Source organism: Sphaerodactylus townsendi, linkage group LG09 (assembly GCF_021028975.2).
Source record: "Sphaerodactylus townsendi isolate TG3544 linkage group LG09, MPM_Stown_v2.3, whole genome shotgun sequence".
Taxonomy (NCBI): Eukaryota; Metazoa; Chordata; class Lepidosauria; order Squamata; family Sphaerodactylidae; genus Sphaerodactylus; species Sphaerodactylus townsendi.
In genome coordinates, this window is record NC_059433.1 from 20,776,619 (window position 1) to 20,791,162 (window position 14,544).

The 14,544-nt window shown below is 45.7% G+C and overlaps 1 protein-coding gene across 1 annotated transcript in view; it reads left to right on the forward strand.

Moving 5' to 3' along the window:
- The window catches only part of NEDD9 (neural precursor cell expressed, developmentally down-regulated 9), a 79,012-nt gene extending 64,781 nt beyond the window's left edge, over positions 1-14,231 (forward strand). The window contains 5 exon segments of the mRNA XM_048508261.1: positions 3,686-3,787; positions 6,037-6,141; positions 8,918-10,174; positions 11,936-12,025; positions 13,435-14,231. Coding sequence (XP_048364218.1) covers positions 3,686-3,787; positions 6,037-6,141; positions 8,918-10,174; positions 11,936-12,025; positions 13,435-13,944 — 2,064 coding nt within the window. The 3' untranslated portion in view covers positions 13,945-14,231.
- Positions 14,232-14,544: the final 313 nt, after the last annotated feature.

Sequence of the window (14,544 nt, forward strand, 5' to 3'; positions counted from 1 at the left end):
TTTATAGGCTTTAGTGATGCTTTTGGCCTGGTTCCAGAGAAGCCCGTATGACTGAGCATTTTCTCTGTCGTTCACGTAGGCAGCCTGGCGCCAAACTCTGTGCTTCACAGAGAAGATTAAAGTTTAAGGGTGCCTTGGGAAGAGCCTTTTGTTTTCAATTTGCCCTATCTGTGCTCCTGCAGGAGAGTTTGTCACACCTCAGAGACCTGTCGTTTATGTAAAACAGAATTGCTGCAAATTAAGAGACCTTGGGGGGGGGGGTTGATCGTAAAGTGGTGCTTTAAAAGAAAAAATATTTTTTTTTTTCCACCAGTGCATCTCTGCTACAAGTACGGTCTGCCAAATATTCAGAATTACTAGATGAGGCTAAGAGTGTCTTATTGAAAGTTATGGTCTAGATGTTTTTGCTCGTATTATTTATCATTCATAGGGGGGAACAACTGTGCTCCAAAACTATTTGCACACTCAAGGAAGGGAAGAAGGCTGAGAGACTGTAGCCTTTGAAATGTGTTTCAAAGTGTGTGCATGTGTGTAGACTCTGGAAAGCAATGAGATATCACTGGGAGGGGGAGTGCTCTGCCTTGCGATTCTTTTTAGAAATTCGGCCAATCAGCAGACTTGATGAATCTGTGCTGACATACTGTCAGAGCAACCCTATGCAGTTGTTATTCCAGCAGAAACTCACTGAAAATGGTTGTGTGCAGTGGTGGGATCCAAAAATTTTAGTAACAGGTTCCCATGGTGGTGGGATTCAAACAGTGGTATGTGACAAGTAGGGCTGAAGTGAACGACACAGCCAGTGTAGCCACCAGGCATTCCGGGGGCGGGGCATTTATAATTTCTCTGTTACTGTAAAAAACTCTTACTGTAAAAAAAAGTTCCTAATTTCCAGCTGGTATCTTTCTGTCCATAATTTAAACTCAATGTAGCAAGTCCTATCATCTACTGCCAACAGAAACAACTACTTCTCCTCTAATTGACTGCCTGTCAAATAATACTTTCAAAACTTAATTTTGTTTCTAGAAATCAAAAGAAGGATACTTTCCTTAAACAAGGAACTTTACCATATTTCTAAAACATGTTTTTAAAACAGCCCAACAGGGAGAATTATCCCGTTTTCTACCTTTGCTAACCAGCCACACAGGAAACAACAGGACTTTATGATTTTTGGACCTAATGGAATTTCTAACAGAAAAGCAGACCCAATTAGTAACCCCCTCTCGGCACACACAAATAATTAGTCACCCACTCTCGGGAACTGGTGAGAACCTGCTGGATCCCACCTCTGGTCGTGTGTGTGTGTATGTGCGTGTATTTTGTTATCTAGTCACAGCTGACTCGTGGCGCCCCCGTATTGTTTTCCAAGGCAAGTGACGTTCAGTGGTGGTTGCCATTGCCTGCCTCTGCATAGTGACCCTGATATTCCTTGAAGGTCTCCCATCCAAATATTTGCCAGGGTCGAGAAGGGACTGTGTGACTGGCCCAAGATCACACAGTAAGTTTCCATGGCTTTAACTCTTGAGTAGGATTAGACTGTGACATTTTTCCAAGTTCCACGACTCTTGGGGCAGCATATTGCAAACTGCAAAGAGCCCCTTAACTCACAAAATTCAGAGGTTACACTACAGGAAGACACTTAGCTTGGCCCAGCTAAGAGATGTTAGCACTGATCTTGTAGCTGGATCAGCTACTTTGCTTGTGGCATTTTTTTTCCACCCTACTGAATGTGAATAGGGAAAAGTTCTGCCCTGATACATTCTTAGAGGAGTTTGGATTTATAGCCTGCTTTGTAAGGAGTCTCAAAGCAGCTTACAAACTTCTTTCCCTTCCTCTCCCCAGCACAGACACCTTGTGAGGTAGGTGGGGCTGAGAGAGTTCTAAGATGACTGTGGCAAGCCCAAGATCATCCAGCAGGAATGTAGGAGTAGGAATATCCAGTTCACCAGATTAGAGTCTGCCACTGAGGTGAAGAAATGGGGAATCAAACCTGGTTCTCCAGATTAGAGTCCACCGCTCTACACCACGCTGGCTCTCCACATGCAGTATAACAAACATTCTTCCTTAGTCCTTCAGATCTCTCATATGTCAAGTTTTTGTGCTGTTAGTGGTTATGCATCTGTTCGGGATCGCAGTGGGGATGGCAAGAGAGATGTAGAAAGCATCATGACAGAATGTAATCACCTGACTAAGGAAAACAAGCTGAGAAATTCAGTTCTACTTTCACTAAAAGTATACCCCACTTCTGCGGGGCGTGGGAGGCTGGTGTTTGCTAGAAAATACTAAAAGCAGTTCTTATCCAATATACCCCTTAGCAGAAATAAGTAACACTTTTTGCAACCCACTGTCAGGCATCTGCTGGTTCTGTACTTTTTAAAAAAATGTGTAGCTAAATAACTTTTAGAATTTAGGGAATATCCATTTCCCCTATAAACTGTGTTTATCAATGATTTTATAATGTAATTACAATGAATTGAAAGTTTCCCATGCTGATGTTCATTCTAGATCAGGGGTAGGGAACCTGCGGCTCTCCAGATGTTCAGGAACTACAATTCTCATCAGCCCCTACCAGCATGGCCAATTGGCCATGCTGGTAGGGGCTGATGGGAATTGTAGTTCCTGAACATCTGGAGAGCCACAGGTTCCCTACCCCTGTTCTAGATGCATTGTTCATCTTGATACATTTGAAATTATAGTGGCAGAAGATTTCTTAACCAAGAGTCTTGAATTTTTCTCACCTCTTGAATGTCTTAGTCTATGCTCAGTAAGGAGCTGCGGCCAATCTGGCTGTCGTATTACTACAATTGTCGTATTACTACAATCTGTGGCCAAGCTGGCTGTCGTATTAATACAACTGTATGATGCATGTGCTTCTTGATATATCTCGAATCCCCACTACCGTCTTAGCCAGGTTTCAGAACACAAACTAACCAGGTTTGAGGTAGTTTGTGTTCACAGAGCCTGGCTGGCTGAAGACTGACCAGGAGAATCACTCCACAAACTTGGTTTGTTTGTGTTCTGAAACCTGGCTAAGACGGTAGTGGGGATTCGACCCTTCACACAGTAGGGTTGTGAACTCCAAGGAGGCAAATTCCAGGAGGATTTGGGGGCGGAGCCTAGGGAGAGTTGGATTTGAGGAATGGAAAGATCTCAGGCAGGGTATAATGGCATACAGTCCACCCTCCAAATCAGCCATTTCCTCTAGGAGACTTGATCTCTTTTGTCTGGAGATGAACTGTAATTCCAGAAGATCCCACCTGGATGTTGGCCACCCTGTCACACAGTGCAACAGCACACAGTTGCCCTGGAGATCACACACAGACATCGACTGTGATTTTATGTCTCCACCAGCAGGCTTCTCCATGTAGGGGGACTGGGGGAGGTTAACCATGCTGCTTGGGAGTATTTGATTGACCAGTTAATCCTATGCAGATGTAGCCAGAGGTAAGTAACAGTAGGTTTGTTTAAAGTAAAGGGAGAGGAGGTGAGCTTTATCACCAGCAACTAGTTTGGGATTGCATATTTTATTTTCAAAAACGTGATTTTTTTCCCCCTTTAGCAGCACTTCCCAGATCAAATGCGTCATCCAGGAAAATTAATGTTTGCATAGACTCTTAATACACACAACCTGAGACTGGCAAAGTTTCTCACTATTTATGTTTTCCTGTCTGTCTCTTTCAACCTATAGGTTGTAACTCCAATCAGGTCAGGACAAGGTTATGTTTACGAGTTCCCTTCCAAATACCAGAAGGATACCTACGATATCCCACCAGTTCGGCCTCTCCAAGGGGTAAGTACCAATAAAACTGTCAGCGGCACTTAAACCAAGGGACCCAAAAGGACTCGCTATTTATCAACTTCCTAAGTGCAGATCAAGTTCTCTCATACCAAAGTGAAAATATTTTGTTCCCAACTGAGGTGGCCTTTCCGACTCTGCCGACCACCAGAGACATTAGACGTTTGAGAGGCCCAAAAATATAAAATCCACATCTGTCTTCCAAAGGGCACTGGTCATTAAATTGGTCAGCCAGAATATGTGATGTCTGCAAAGAGAAATATTTTGTTCAGGTATTATTTTTCAATTGACATGTTTATAAAAGCCAGCTAGGTCTCAGGAGCGCTGACAGTACAAACAGTCAATCTCAATATGGGAATAGATTATATTTGCCTGCTAGGGCTGTTTTGAGGGCATTTTCCTCACTTTGGGTAGAGTGAATATGTCCTGATACTAAGTGGAAACATGGAATGATTCCTGAGGAGGTTATAGGAAGCATATGTGGGATTCATAGGGAGTTATCCATGTCAAAAACCATATTTCTGATCCATAGAAGGCTTCTGTCATGATAAGAGTCTCTTCAGTTGTGCAGCTCCAGTCAACCGCCTACTATTACAACAGAGCCACTCCTGCCTGTATCTATGGTTATTCTCTGTATATTTGTGAAAGCCATAGTTTCCCTCTGAGGCACACACATAACGGAAAATCACTGTTAGGCTGCACTCCCGTGGCATGTAGAAGAAGAGAAGAGTTTGGATTTATATCCCCCTTTCTCTCCTACAGGAGACTCAAGGGGCTTACAATCCTCCTTGCCCTTCCCCCCCCTCACAACAAACACCCTGTGAAGTGGGTGGGGAGCTAGAGAGCTCCAAGAAGCTGTGACTAGCCAAGGCCACCCAGCTAGGTGTGTGGGAGTCACAGGCTAATCTGAATTCCCCAGATAAGCCTCCACAGCTCAGGCGGCAGAGCTGGGAATCAAACCCGGTTCCTCCAGATTAGATACACGAGCTCTTAACCTCCTACGCCACTGCTGCTCCATGTAGATGCCATGCTGATGCTATCTTGCACAAAATGGTGTCCTCTGAATGCACACAATTGACAGGTACCTGCCTGCTAATTTAATGTAAAGCAATCCCAAGAGAGAGAAGCCACGCGTCTTCCTCTTATTGAATGAGGGGCCAATATTAGCAGACTCCACAGTGTTCCATGCTTCAGTTTCCTTCTCTCTGGGATTGAGGTTTTCCACAAAGCACACAGCGGAAAGATACAAAAAGGCACCCAAATGACAGCTTTTCCATCTCCACCTCTAAGGCCCTGGAACTGGAGAACATATGTGCTGATCTCAGTGGAACAGAGTAAGGACGATGCGGGTGCGGGGTGGATGAGTTAATTCACACTTCATGAAAATTGCTAGGGATTAGGCATCAATTACGGCCGGCAGCTGCATTCGTACTTCAGTGGAGATTGCCTGGGTTGGCTGCATCTCTGAGATAAATCATAAATGTTGAAGGATATGCCTGGGCCAAATCTGGCCCGTGTTCTGAGGCCTTTTATTTGTTTGGATTTCTTTCCTGAATGAGCTTGACGTATTTGAGGTACACCATATTGAACTTTATTCTGAGGAAGATGCCCGTTTGTGCCACACGGGAGCTAGAGACGTTTTTTATGTAATTTCCTCACAAAGCCTATTGTGAAGATCTAAAGATCTAATAAACTTCTCCACCTTGTACCTTATTTCTTTTTTTCTCCTTCTTGCTAGTGCAGCCTTATCTTCTTTCTGTTATGCCAAAGGTGCTCAAAACTATCAAGTGAGCTTTATTGAATTCTGTTTTGTATCTTTCTCAGCTAAAGGTTACTTCACATAACTGCCTTATTTGGTGGCTTGGAGTGTTCTGGAGTGTGCTTCTTGGGGGGGCATGCTTATGAGGTGTGTGTTTCAAACAGAGGGGTCTTCAAACTACTGAAAAGCCCTCAGATGTTCATGGACTACAGTTCCCATCAGCCCCTGCCAACATGGCCAAGTGGTATGGCTCATGGGAATTGCAGTCTATGAACATCTGGAGGGCCATAGTTTGAAGACCCCTGGTTTAAAAGGTTAAAAAAACTGAAAAACTACCCACCCACCCCCAACCCTCATCCTGTTTGTGACAGAAACAGCCAAGTAAATTTATCCCAATTCCTAAGAAAGGGGGAGGGGGGGCTCATCTGAAATACTCAGTTACCACGATGTTCTGATTTGTGTGATTTATTTGTTCTTTGTTTAGATATATGATGTCCCCCCTGCGTCATTTAAAGGTCCTGCACAAGCTACTCAAACGGGCGATGCAAAATCCCAGGGGGCGTACGACGACGTTCCTCCCGCAAAAGGGGTGAGTGGATTGCTCTTTTATTTAAAGCAGACATGTACTTTCTTGCCGGGTGAAGGGCATGTTGAAACAAAAAGTACCATTTCTGCACTGAAGCGAAGGTGGGGAGAGAGATGGTAAGTGCTGAACTCTAGCCTTTCAGCATTCCCATAAACATGGCTCATCTATTAAAAGGAACTGTGATAAAGATAAAGTTAAGAATGTAATGACTAGTTTTATGTAAGGTCGCTGTGTAATTAAAGTTCAGAACGGTACACGGGCCCTTTTTAAGGATGGGGTGATGGAAATATTTGGGAGGTGGCCACACGAGCATTGACAAATAGTGCAGTGTTAACGGTGTGCGAAATTATTGACTCTTTTTCGTTCCATACTGGAAAACTGGTCAGCGAAAATGTAACCTCCACCCCACCAAGTCTGGGATTTCCCTGCGTTCTGTTTACTAATGACAGAGCTATTCCACTGGGCCTTTGGGGAGGCTGGCCGTGGTTCTGTCGCCCCCCACTGAGATCGAGGCTGTCTGTTTTTTCCATCCTGGTAGGGCCCTGAGATTTCATCTTGGGCCCTACTACTCCTCAACTTTTGAAGCTTCTGTTTTTAGTAATTTCTGTTAATTGTATTTATTTTAGAAACTGCTGCTTAAGTTTTAATAAGTTTTAATGGGTTTAAGTTTTATTTGTATTGGTTGCTGTCTAGAGAACAGCTGTGTTGTGAGCCGCCTTGAGCCTTTCGGGGGTGAGGCGGCCTATAAGTCCAATAAATTAAATAAAATAAATAAGGCAGGATCGAAGGATTGTCTCGTGAGGTCTGCAAATCTAATTTGCATTTAGTTCATCAGTTCCCTTCCTTCTCCCTCCCGTATTTCCCGGGTAGACCGTCGAGCCCCTGAATCCCAGAACCTTCCCAGGGTCCGATGAGCTCTTCCTCCTGCCTCAGACAGGGCCTCTGGGTACAGCTGCATTTCCCAAGGCTCACAAATTCTGAGTCAGAATGTAGCTGCATGGGAGCCTCCTCCCTGGCCATCCAGACCCTTTTTATTCCCTCCCCCCAATCTGGGTCCCACCCCTGGTCCATCCCCCCGGCTCTTCCCTCAGAGCCTTTAAAGGCACTCAAGCAGCCCGCTTGCTCCTCCCCATCTTTTCCCTGCTACTGCTCCAAGAGACCTCATCTTGGCTTCTGGGCCTACTCCCGGCCCTTTGCTAAGGGCCTGGGCTTCTGGTGAAGCATTGAGCCATGTCTGGTCATGGCTTGGTCTGCTTTCTAGGCCTTTGGAGCCCAGACCTTGACCCCTCTAGCTCAGGCGGGAGACTCCCCTCCCTCCTGGCGGCTTTTGGCCTTGGTCCTACAGGGTCTCCACCTGGTCTTTTCTCTCCTGGGCTATCCCAGGCCTTCGAGAACCCTCTACTTTGGAACAGACCCTCCTACTTTGGAGAGCAGGAGACAGAGGCCAGTCCATGCGCTTGTTCCTTCGGATTAATTGATTGTGGCTTGTTATAAATTGCGAATTGTTATTCGCTTGTGGCGTGTTATTAATTGCTAATGGCTTGTTGTGGTACTGAATACACTCGTTATTAGTCCGTGAAGTTGCAATGCTAATTGGGTTTTTTTAATGTAAAATTAAGATGTGGAGCTGATCCCATGTTTGGCACTATGAGTTTTTAAGTAGAAATTTCCACTTGGTGAGTGTTTTGTAAGCCCATGCTCTTAGAGCCAAATTCCAACCTGCATGGAGATTTATTGGCTGAGGATACAATCTTGTGTTGGGACTGTTGGATTAAATCCTTAATTTTTTTTGGTGATGTCATCAAGTTTTGAAACCATCTCATCGGGGATGGAGCACTTAGCGTATCAGCCTCAGTTGCTTCAGCTCTTGAAGGCTGAGAGAACTTGTGTAATTTTATACTTCCAATGCCTCAGACCATCCTAACTCTACAGGAAGTATGTGATTTGGCCAGAACTCACTTGACTATGGCTGCCGGGGATGGAAAGGAGTTTTATATTTTAATATAACTGAAAGAGGCAGATGGTCACTTAAATGGTGGAATAATACCTGGATAATTGTTATTAGCTTGTGGCTTGTTATTAATTGCTAGTGGCTTGTTATTAATTGCTAATTGTTATTAGCTTGTGGCGTGTTATTAATTGCCAATGGCTTGTTATTAATTGCTAATTGTTATTAGCTTGTGGCTTGTTATTAATTGCTAATGGCTTGTTCACTAGATTAATTGCAACGCATCTACCTCAAAGCAGCAAGGAATACTTAACTGGCCCAGCTCAGGTGCCAAAAGATTATGTTGCCATCTCCCAACCCTGAGAAGCCCACTAAGCTAAGGTTCATCATGTACCAGGGGGAGGGGGGGCGGCACTGGATAGATCACACCAACTGAGAGCATTTCTGACAGCTGCCTACATGTGTGAAACAGGACAATGCCTCTGAGCCTACATTTGGTGCAGAGTGTCTTCCAGTCTCCCATATGTTTTAATATAGTGGTTTTGTCTGTGTGCTACTACAGCATACATAGTGATCGGATTATGCTACATACTGGTTAGCTTTGTATACCAGAACCATGTGGCTTGTGAGATTGCTTTCATGGTAATGCTTCTCCAGCCCTTCCCTAGGTATTGGAAACGTACAAAATCAGAGGTCTCCATGGTATCATGTGTATTTGCCATCTTGCTAATTTCTGCAAACATATCAACATTACCAATCAATTACTTTCAGTTACAGTTTGCCCCCATCTGGGGACACTTATGTCTAATAGCGTTGCATTTTGCCTTCCAGATCTACGCCATCTCCCCTTCCACCTGCAGAGATGACGTGGATTCCAGGGAACACTTGCCCGACTTGGCCGCTTGCGTAAAGCACGATACAAGACCAGAAGGTGTGTACGACATTCCTCCTCCCATTGCCAAAGCAACTGCAAAAGAAGGTGGACAGAAATGCATTTGCAACCCATCTCCCGCTTACGAAGGGACCTCACACCACCACGGCCTATACGATGTCCCAATGAGCCATCAGACTCACTTCGCGGGGCAGCAGATGGCTCCGCAGACAGATGTCTATGACACTCCCCGAGGAGTCCCCTTCCCCGGGCAGCACCTGGGGTTTGTTGATGGTCTGAATCCTGAAGGAAAAGAAGGAGTCTATGATGTCCCTCCACAGGTCACGCAGGACACTAAAAAACTGCAGGATGTGACTGATGGGATGAACAGGTTGTCTTTTTCCAGTACGGGAAGCACCCGGAGTAATATGTCCACCTCTTCCACGACATCAAAGGAATCTTCTTTGTCAGCGTCTCCTTCTCAGGACAAAAGGCTGGCGCTGGATCCCGACACAGCCATAGAGAGACTTTACTGGCACCAACATGCGGTGGAGACAACTGTCTATGGTTTAATGGCCTTCGTTGGCCCAGACTGGCGGTCTTACGAGTCCATGGAGAAGCACATCAACAAGATCCGCACTGCTGTGGACAAGGTGGAGCAGTCACTGGTTGACTACCTTAACTTTGCCAAGGGAGCGACTGCCAACGCTTCCTTCATCCCCGAGCTCAGTCTCTACAACAAAATGAGACGGGAGCTGCAGAGGCTGGAAGATTCCCATCAGATCTTAGCCCAGACCAGCCACGACCTCAACAACTGCAGCTGGTCCCTGAACGTCCTGGCTGTCAACAAGCCGCAGAACAAAATCACGACGTTTGACCTGGACCCGGTTAGTGAATGGTGGTGAGGAACCATCCCGGACGGCCATTTCGGAGCAGCTGGACCACCAGCATCAGCGTCAGCGCCCGAAGTGCGTTTTTTTCCAGACTGGCGCCCTGTATTTCGCCGCGGCAAGATGCAGTGCGGAGAACCTTGAATACCTGGCGTGGATTATGTGTATGACAGTCCTCAAGGCCAGACAGCGTTTCATCCTGGAGACAAGAGCCGGGACGGCTGTGGTTCTTTGGCACCGCTTTTGTCTAAAGACCCACATTATCAGTGCAGCAGCAACGGCTCCGAAAAGAGCTGGATGGATGATTATGACTATGTCCACTTGCAGGTGAGCGCCACACTATTTATATTTACTTAACTTATATCCCACCTTTTCCCCCAATGGGACCAAAGAAGAAAAAGAAGAGTTTGGGTGTATGCCCCACCTTTTTCTCCTGTAAGGAGTCTCAAGGTGGCCTACAAACTCCTTTCACAACAGACACCTTGTGAGGTAGGTGGGGCTGAGAGAGTTCCAAAGAACTGTGACTAGCCCAAAGTCACCCAGCAGGAATGTAGCAGTGCAGAAACACAGAAAGGTTTTTTAAAACTACCAAGCCCTAACCCATTCAAGCAATCTTATTGACAGGACCCTTCAGAAAGCTTTTCAGCCTGGAGGAAACATGTGCGTATAGTTCTTATGCTACCCCTTCATATCTGAAATTAGCAATGACTTTCCCTTAGATTCTTCCAGTTCTGTACTGGTTCTTCTGGGAAAGGAAGGCATTCCACAGCACCATCCACGGTCTAGATTGCAGCTCTTTGGAACATGACTCAAGAAGCTGAGGTTGCCTTCCCTTAGTCTCTGGTTGAAACAGGAAAGAGAAGCCTCTAGACCAGGGATCCCAAACTACAAGTCCGGGGGGCCAAATGCTGGCCCCACAGAGGCATTTATCCCAAGGCCCGCCAGACATGGCTGATGAAACTACATTCATATTGCAGTGGGGAGGCACCGAGAGGGAAGGGAGGAGCTAGTCTCAGCGGCTGTTGGATTACAATTGCCCAGTGGCACCCCCCCCCCCCCAAATCTCCATGAATTTCCTGACCCAGAGTTGGAAACCGCCCTGCGCGTAAGCAACTCCTGCTCCGCCCTTCCTCGGCTACTCATGTATGTGCTAAGCCTCAGGCTTTCTATTTCTGCCCTCACTCCCATTGGCATCAATGGAGCTGGCCGGGCTCCTAATCGCTGTGGCTGCTAGAGGAGGAAGAACCCAGGAAGATACCTGATCCTGGGTTAGATGCAGAATGCTCATTGGGAAAGTTCTGCTTTTTTTTTACAGGGAAGGAATTCCACAGCCCTCCCCAACAATATTTGGGAGCCCCACCCTGGCACTCTGACGCCACTTTGGTCACTGTTCTAAAATAGAACCATAGCAGAAAGGCTGGAAAGGTGAAATCAAACATTTTACAATCATTTTGTGCATGGGAATTTTGTTCATAGTTTTTTAGTCCGGCCCTCCCCAACAGTCTGAGGGACAGTGGGCAGGCCCTCCTTGTTTAAAAGTTTGGTGACTCCCTGCTCTAGACCATAGGTAAATCAAACTGTGACGTTCTCCAGATGTTATGGACTACAATTCCCATCATCCCCTGCCAGCATCATGCTGGCAGGGGATGATGGGAATTGTAGTCCATAACATCTGGAGGGCCGTGAGTTTGACACCTGTGCTCTAGACATGCAGCATCCTTCTCCTGGTGTTCATGTGTTCTAAAGGCACATGAGCTAACAACTTCGTTGAAAACTGTGCAAGTCTTGGTCTGGCAATTCTTGGATGGGAGAACTATCTGGGAACCCCGTTTGAAACGTACTTCAAATTTGAAGCTTATTACAGACTGTCCTTTTATCAAGAGCAGATCTGTGGGTAAGCTGTTGATATTCTCCTCCTCTTCTTCATGTTGGCAAGAAAGCTGGCATAAGAAGACAGTGAAATGCTTGTTGAATAGTAGCTACTGGCATAAGAAAACAGTGAAATACTCGTTGAATAATAGTTAATCTATCAGTTGACCCAATACTTGTGATTTGTTAAACTAATTTTCTTTAATGTTCTCCAATCAGGGCAAGGAGGAGTTTGAAAGGCAACAGAAAGAGCTTCTGGAAAAAGAAAATATCATCAAGCAGAGCAAAATGCAGCTGGAGCACCATCAGGTAGGAGTCAGAAGGGAAACACCTGGTCACCCAGAGCCAAGCCCTGGTTAGGAACGGGTGGGATATGAAGTCAATAAAGATAAAATAATAAACACCAAAATATGGCAGGAAGACACTTAGAGACACTAATTTTGTTTGGGTGAACTATACTAAACTAAGGGCACATTCGCACATGCAGAATTATACACTTTTGATCCACTTTCAATGCACTTTGCCAGTAGATTTTGCTGTGCGGAATAGCAAATTCCACTTGCAAACAATTATGAAAGTGCATTGAAAGTGGATTTAAATTGCATTATTCTGTATGTGTGAAAATGCCCTATGAATGCCTGGTGGAAAACCAAAACTTTGAGAGCAGGTTGCTGTACAACCATACATTTAAAAAATGTCCTTAAATATCTCAGGCTGTTTCTGCACAGCCAAGGGAGAGAGCCTGCATCGGCGTTAATCATGCCGATGCAGGCTCTGGGGCCGTTCGCACAAACGGCCCCATGGGATGCGCAGCTGTTGGAGCAAGCTCCGCACAGCCGCGTATTCCCCTCCCCAGCCCCAAATGCCTCCTTACCTTCTGTTGGCAGCCGCGTCTCTTTGAGGAGGGAAGGGGACACGCCCCCATGGCCACAGCGACGGCTGAAGCACCAGAGACCAGGGGGTGTGTCCCCTTCCCTCCTCACAGCGACGGCTGCCAGCAGAAGGTAAGGAGGAGTTTGGGGCCGGGGAGGGGAGGGGAAAACGCCAGCTTCCATCCGCTGCTGTTCGCATGGCAGCAGATGGAAGCTGGCTTTTGCAGGAAAACTCACTCCCCAAGTGAGTTTTGAATACATCATTTTGGCGGGCACAGAGCGCTGCTGCATTGATTTGGCAGCGGCGCCTGTGCGAAGGGTCCTCGCCAAAACGGTGTTTTACCAGGCTGAAGCCATTGCTTTCAGCCCGTGCAGAAACCACCTCAGCTTGTCAAAATACATTTGGCATTTTTTCAGACATTTGCATTATTGCACCAGGCTGAGGTTGGCAAATGGATGGTTGCATTCAGATGTGACAACAAACCTCCCCTGAAAGAATGGTTTAGACCTGTTTCAGAATCCTGGTTTATCACAAGGAAACAAACTCTGGTTAACCCAGATGCCTGCATTCCAACATCACAGCAAATAAGAGTTTGACTCGGTACTACTGACACTAAGAGGCCTTCATGCGCACTCCATAAGTGAGAGAGAGAGAGAGGCAGAAAAGCGCGGATGAACATGCCAACAAGCCATGTTCACGCTTGTCCCAAACCATGTGTGTCTCAATGCAGTCTCTGTTGCTGTTACTAATTGCCAAGGGTAATTTAAAGAATGCCAAATGCTTTCATTATTATCAAAAGCACTACAGGCTACGTGCTCAAACTGCCTCTCCTCTTTGCCTTTCAGCTGAACCAGTTCCAGTGGCTGGAGCAAGAAATCACAAAACCGGTGGAAAACGACATCTCAAAATGGAAGCCACCGCAGGGCCTTCGCCCCGCAAACAGCCTCCTGGCCTCTCAAGACAGGCAGCTGCTTTTGTTTTATTCAGACCAGTGCGAGACTCACTTCATTTCCCTCTTGAATGCCATCGACGCCTTCTTCAGCTGCATCAGCGCCACCCAGCCCCCCCGGATCTTCGTCGCGCACAGCAAGTTTGTTATCTTAAGCGCTCACAAACTGGTGTTCATCGGAGATACACTGACAAGGCAGCTGGCCACTCAGGAAATACGCAACAGCGTTATGAACTCCAGCAACCAGCTTTGCGAGCTGCTTAAAAACATTGTGATGGCGACCAAGGGAGCTGCGCTGAATTATCCCAGCACGGCGTCTTTGCAAGAGATGGTGGACCGAGTGACGGAACTCTCTCACTACGCCCAGTTGTTCAAACGCTCTTTGGTACAGATGGCCTCGTACTGAGGGGCATAAAACTGACTCTCGGCGACAAAGAGCAATGCTTAGAAAAGAACTGGAAATATTTTCTGCCGTGTACATAAATAATAATTAATTAATTAAACCCGATCATTTATTTTTTTTGTAGATATTTTATATTAAATATTTCAAATTCCTTTTTATGGCTTAGAAAATTGTAACAGTTTTCAGCAGTCTCTCTCTGTTTTATCATTTTGAATATATAAAGTGGTATTCTGCATATGTGTATATATTTGCAACATTCCATAAATTCCATGAAGCACCTTAAAAAAGCATCCTTTTTTGTGGTCTGAGTTATCATTGGTTAGATTTTTAAAAAAACCTTTGTGGGACTATAATGTATATTCTGTTTGAACTTAATTATACCCTGTTTCACAAAAAGATGTTAGCACTTTATATATTCCTCTGCCACAGAACTTAACATGCCGGACCTTCTTTGTTGCAGAACGCTCCGCCTGGGTCCTAGTGCCTACCCTGCTCCCCCCATCCGTTTGAAAGTTTGATGATAGTCATTCAATGAACTATAAATGCTCTTGTATCAAATACTCTTGTATCATGTTCAATAATCATTTTGACAAAGGCAGTACA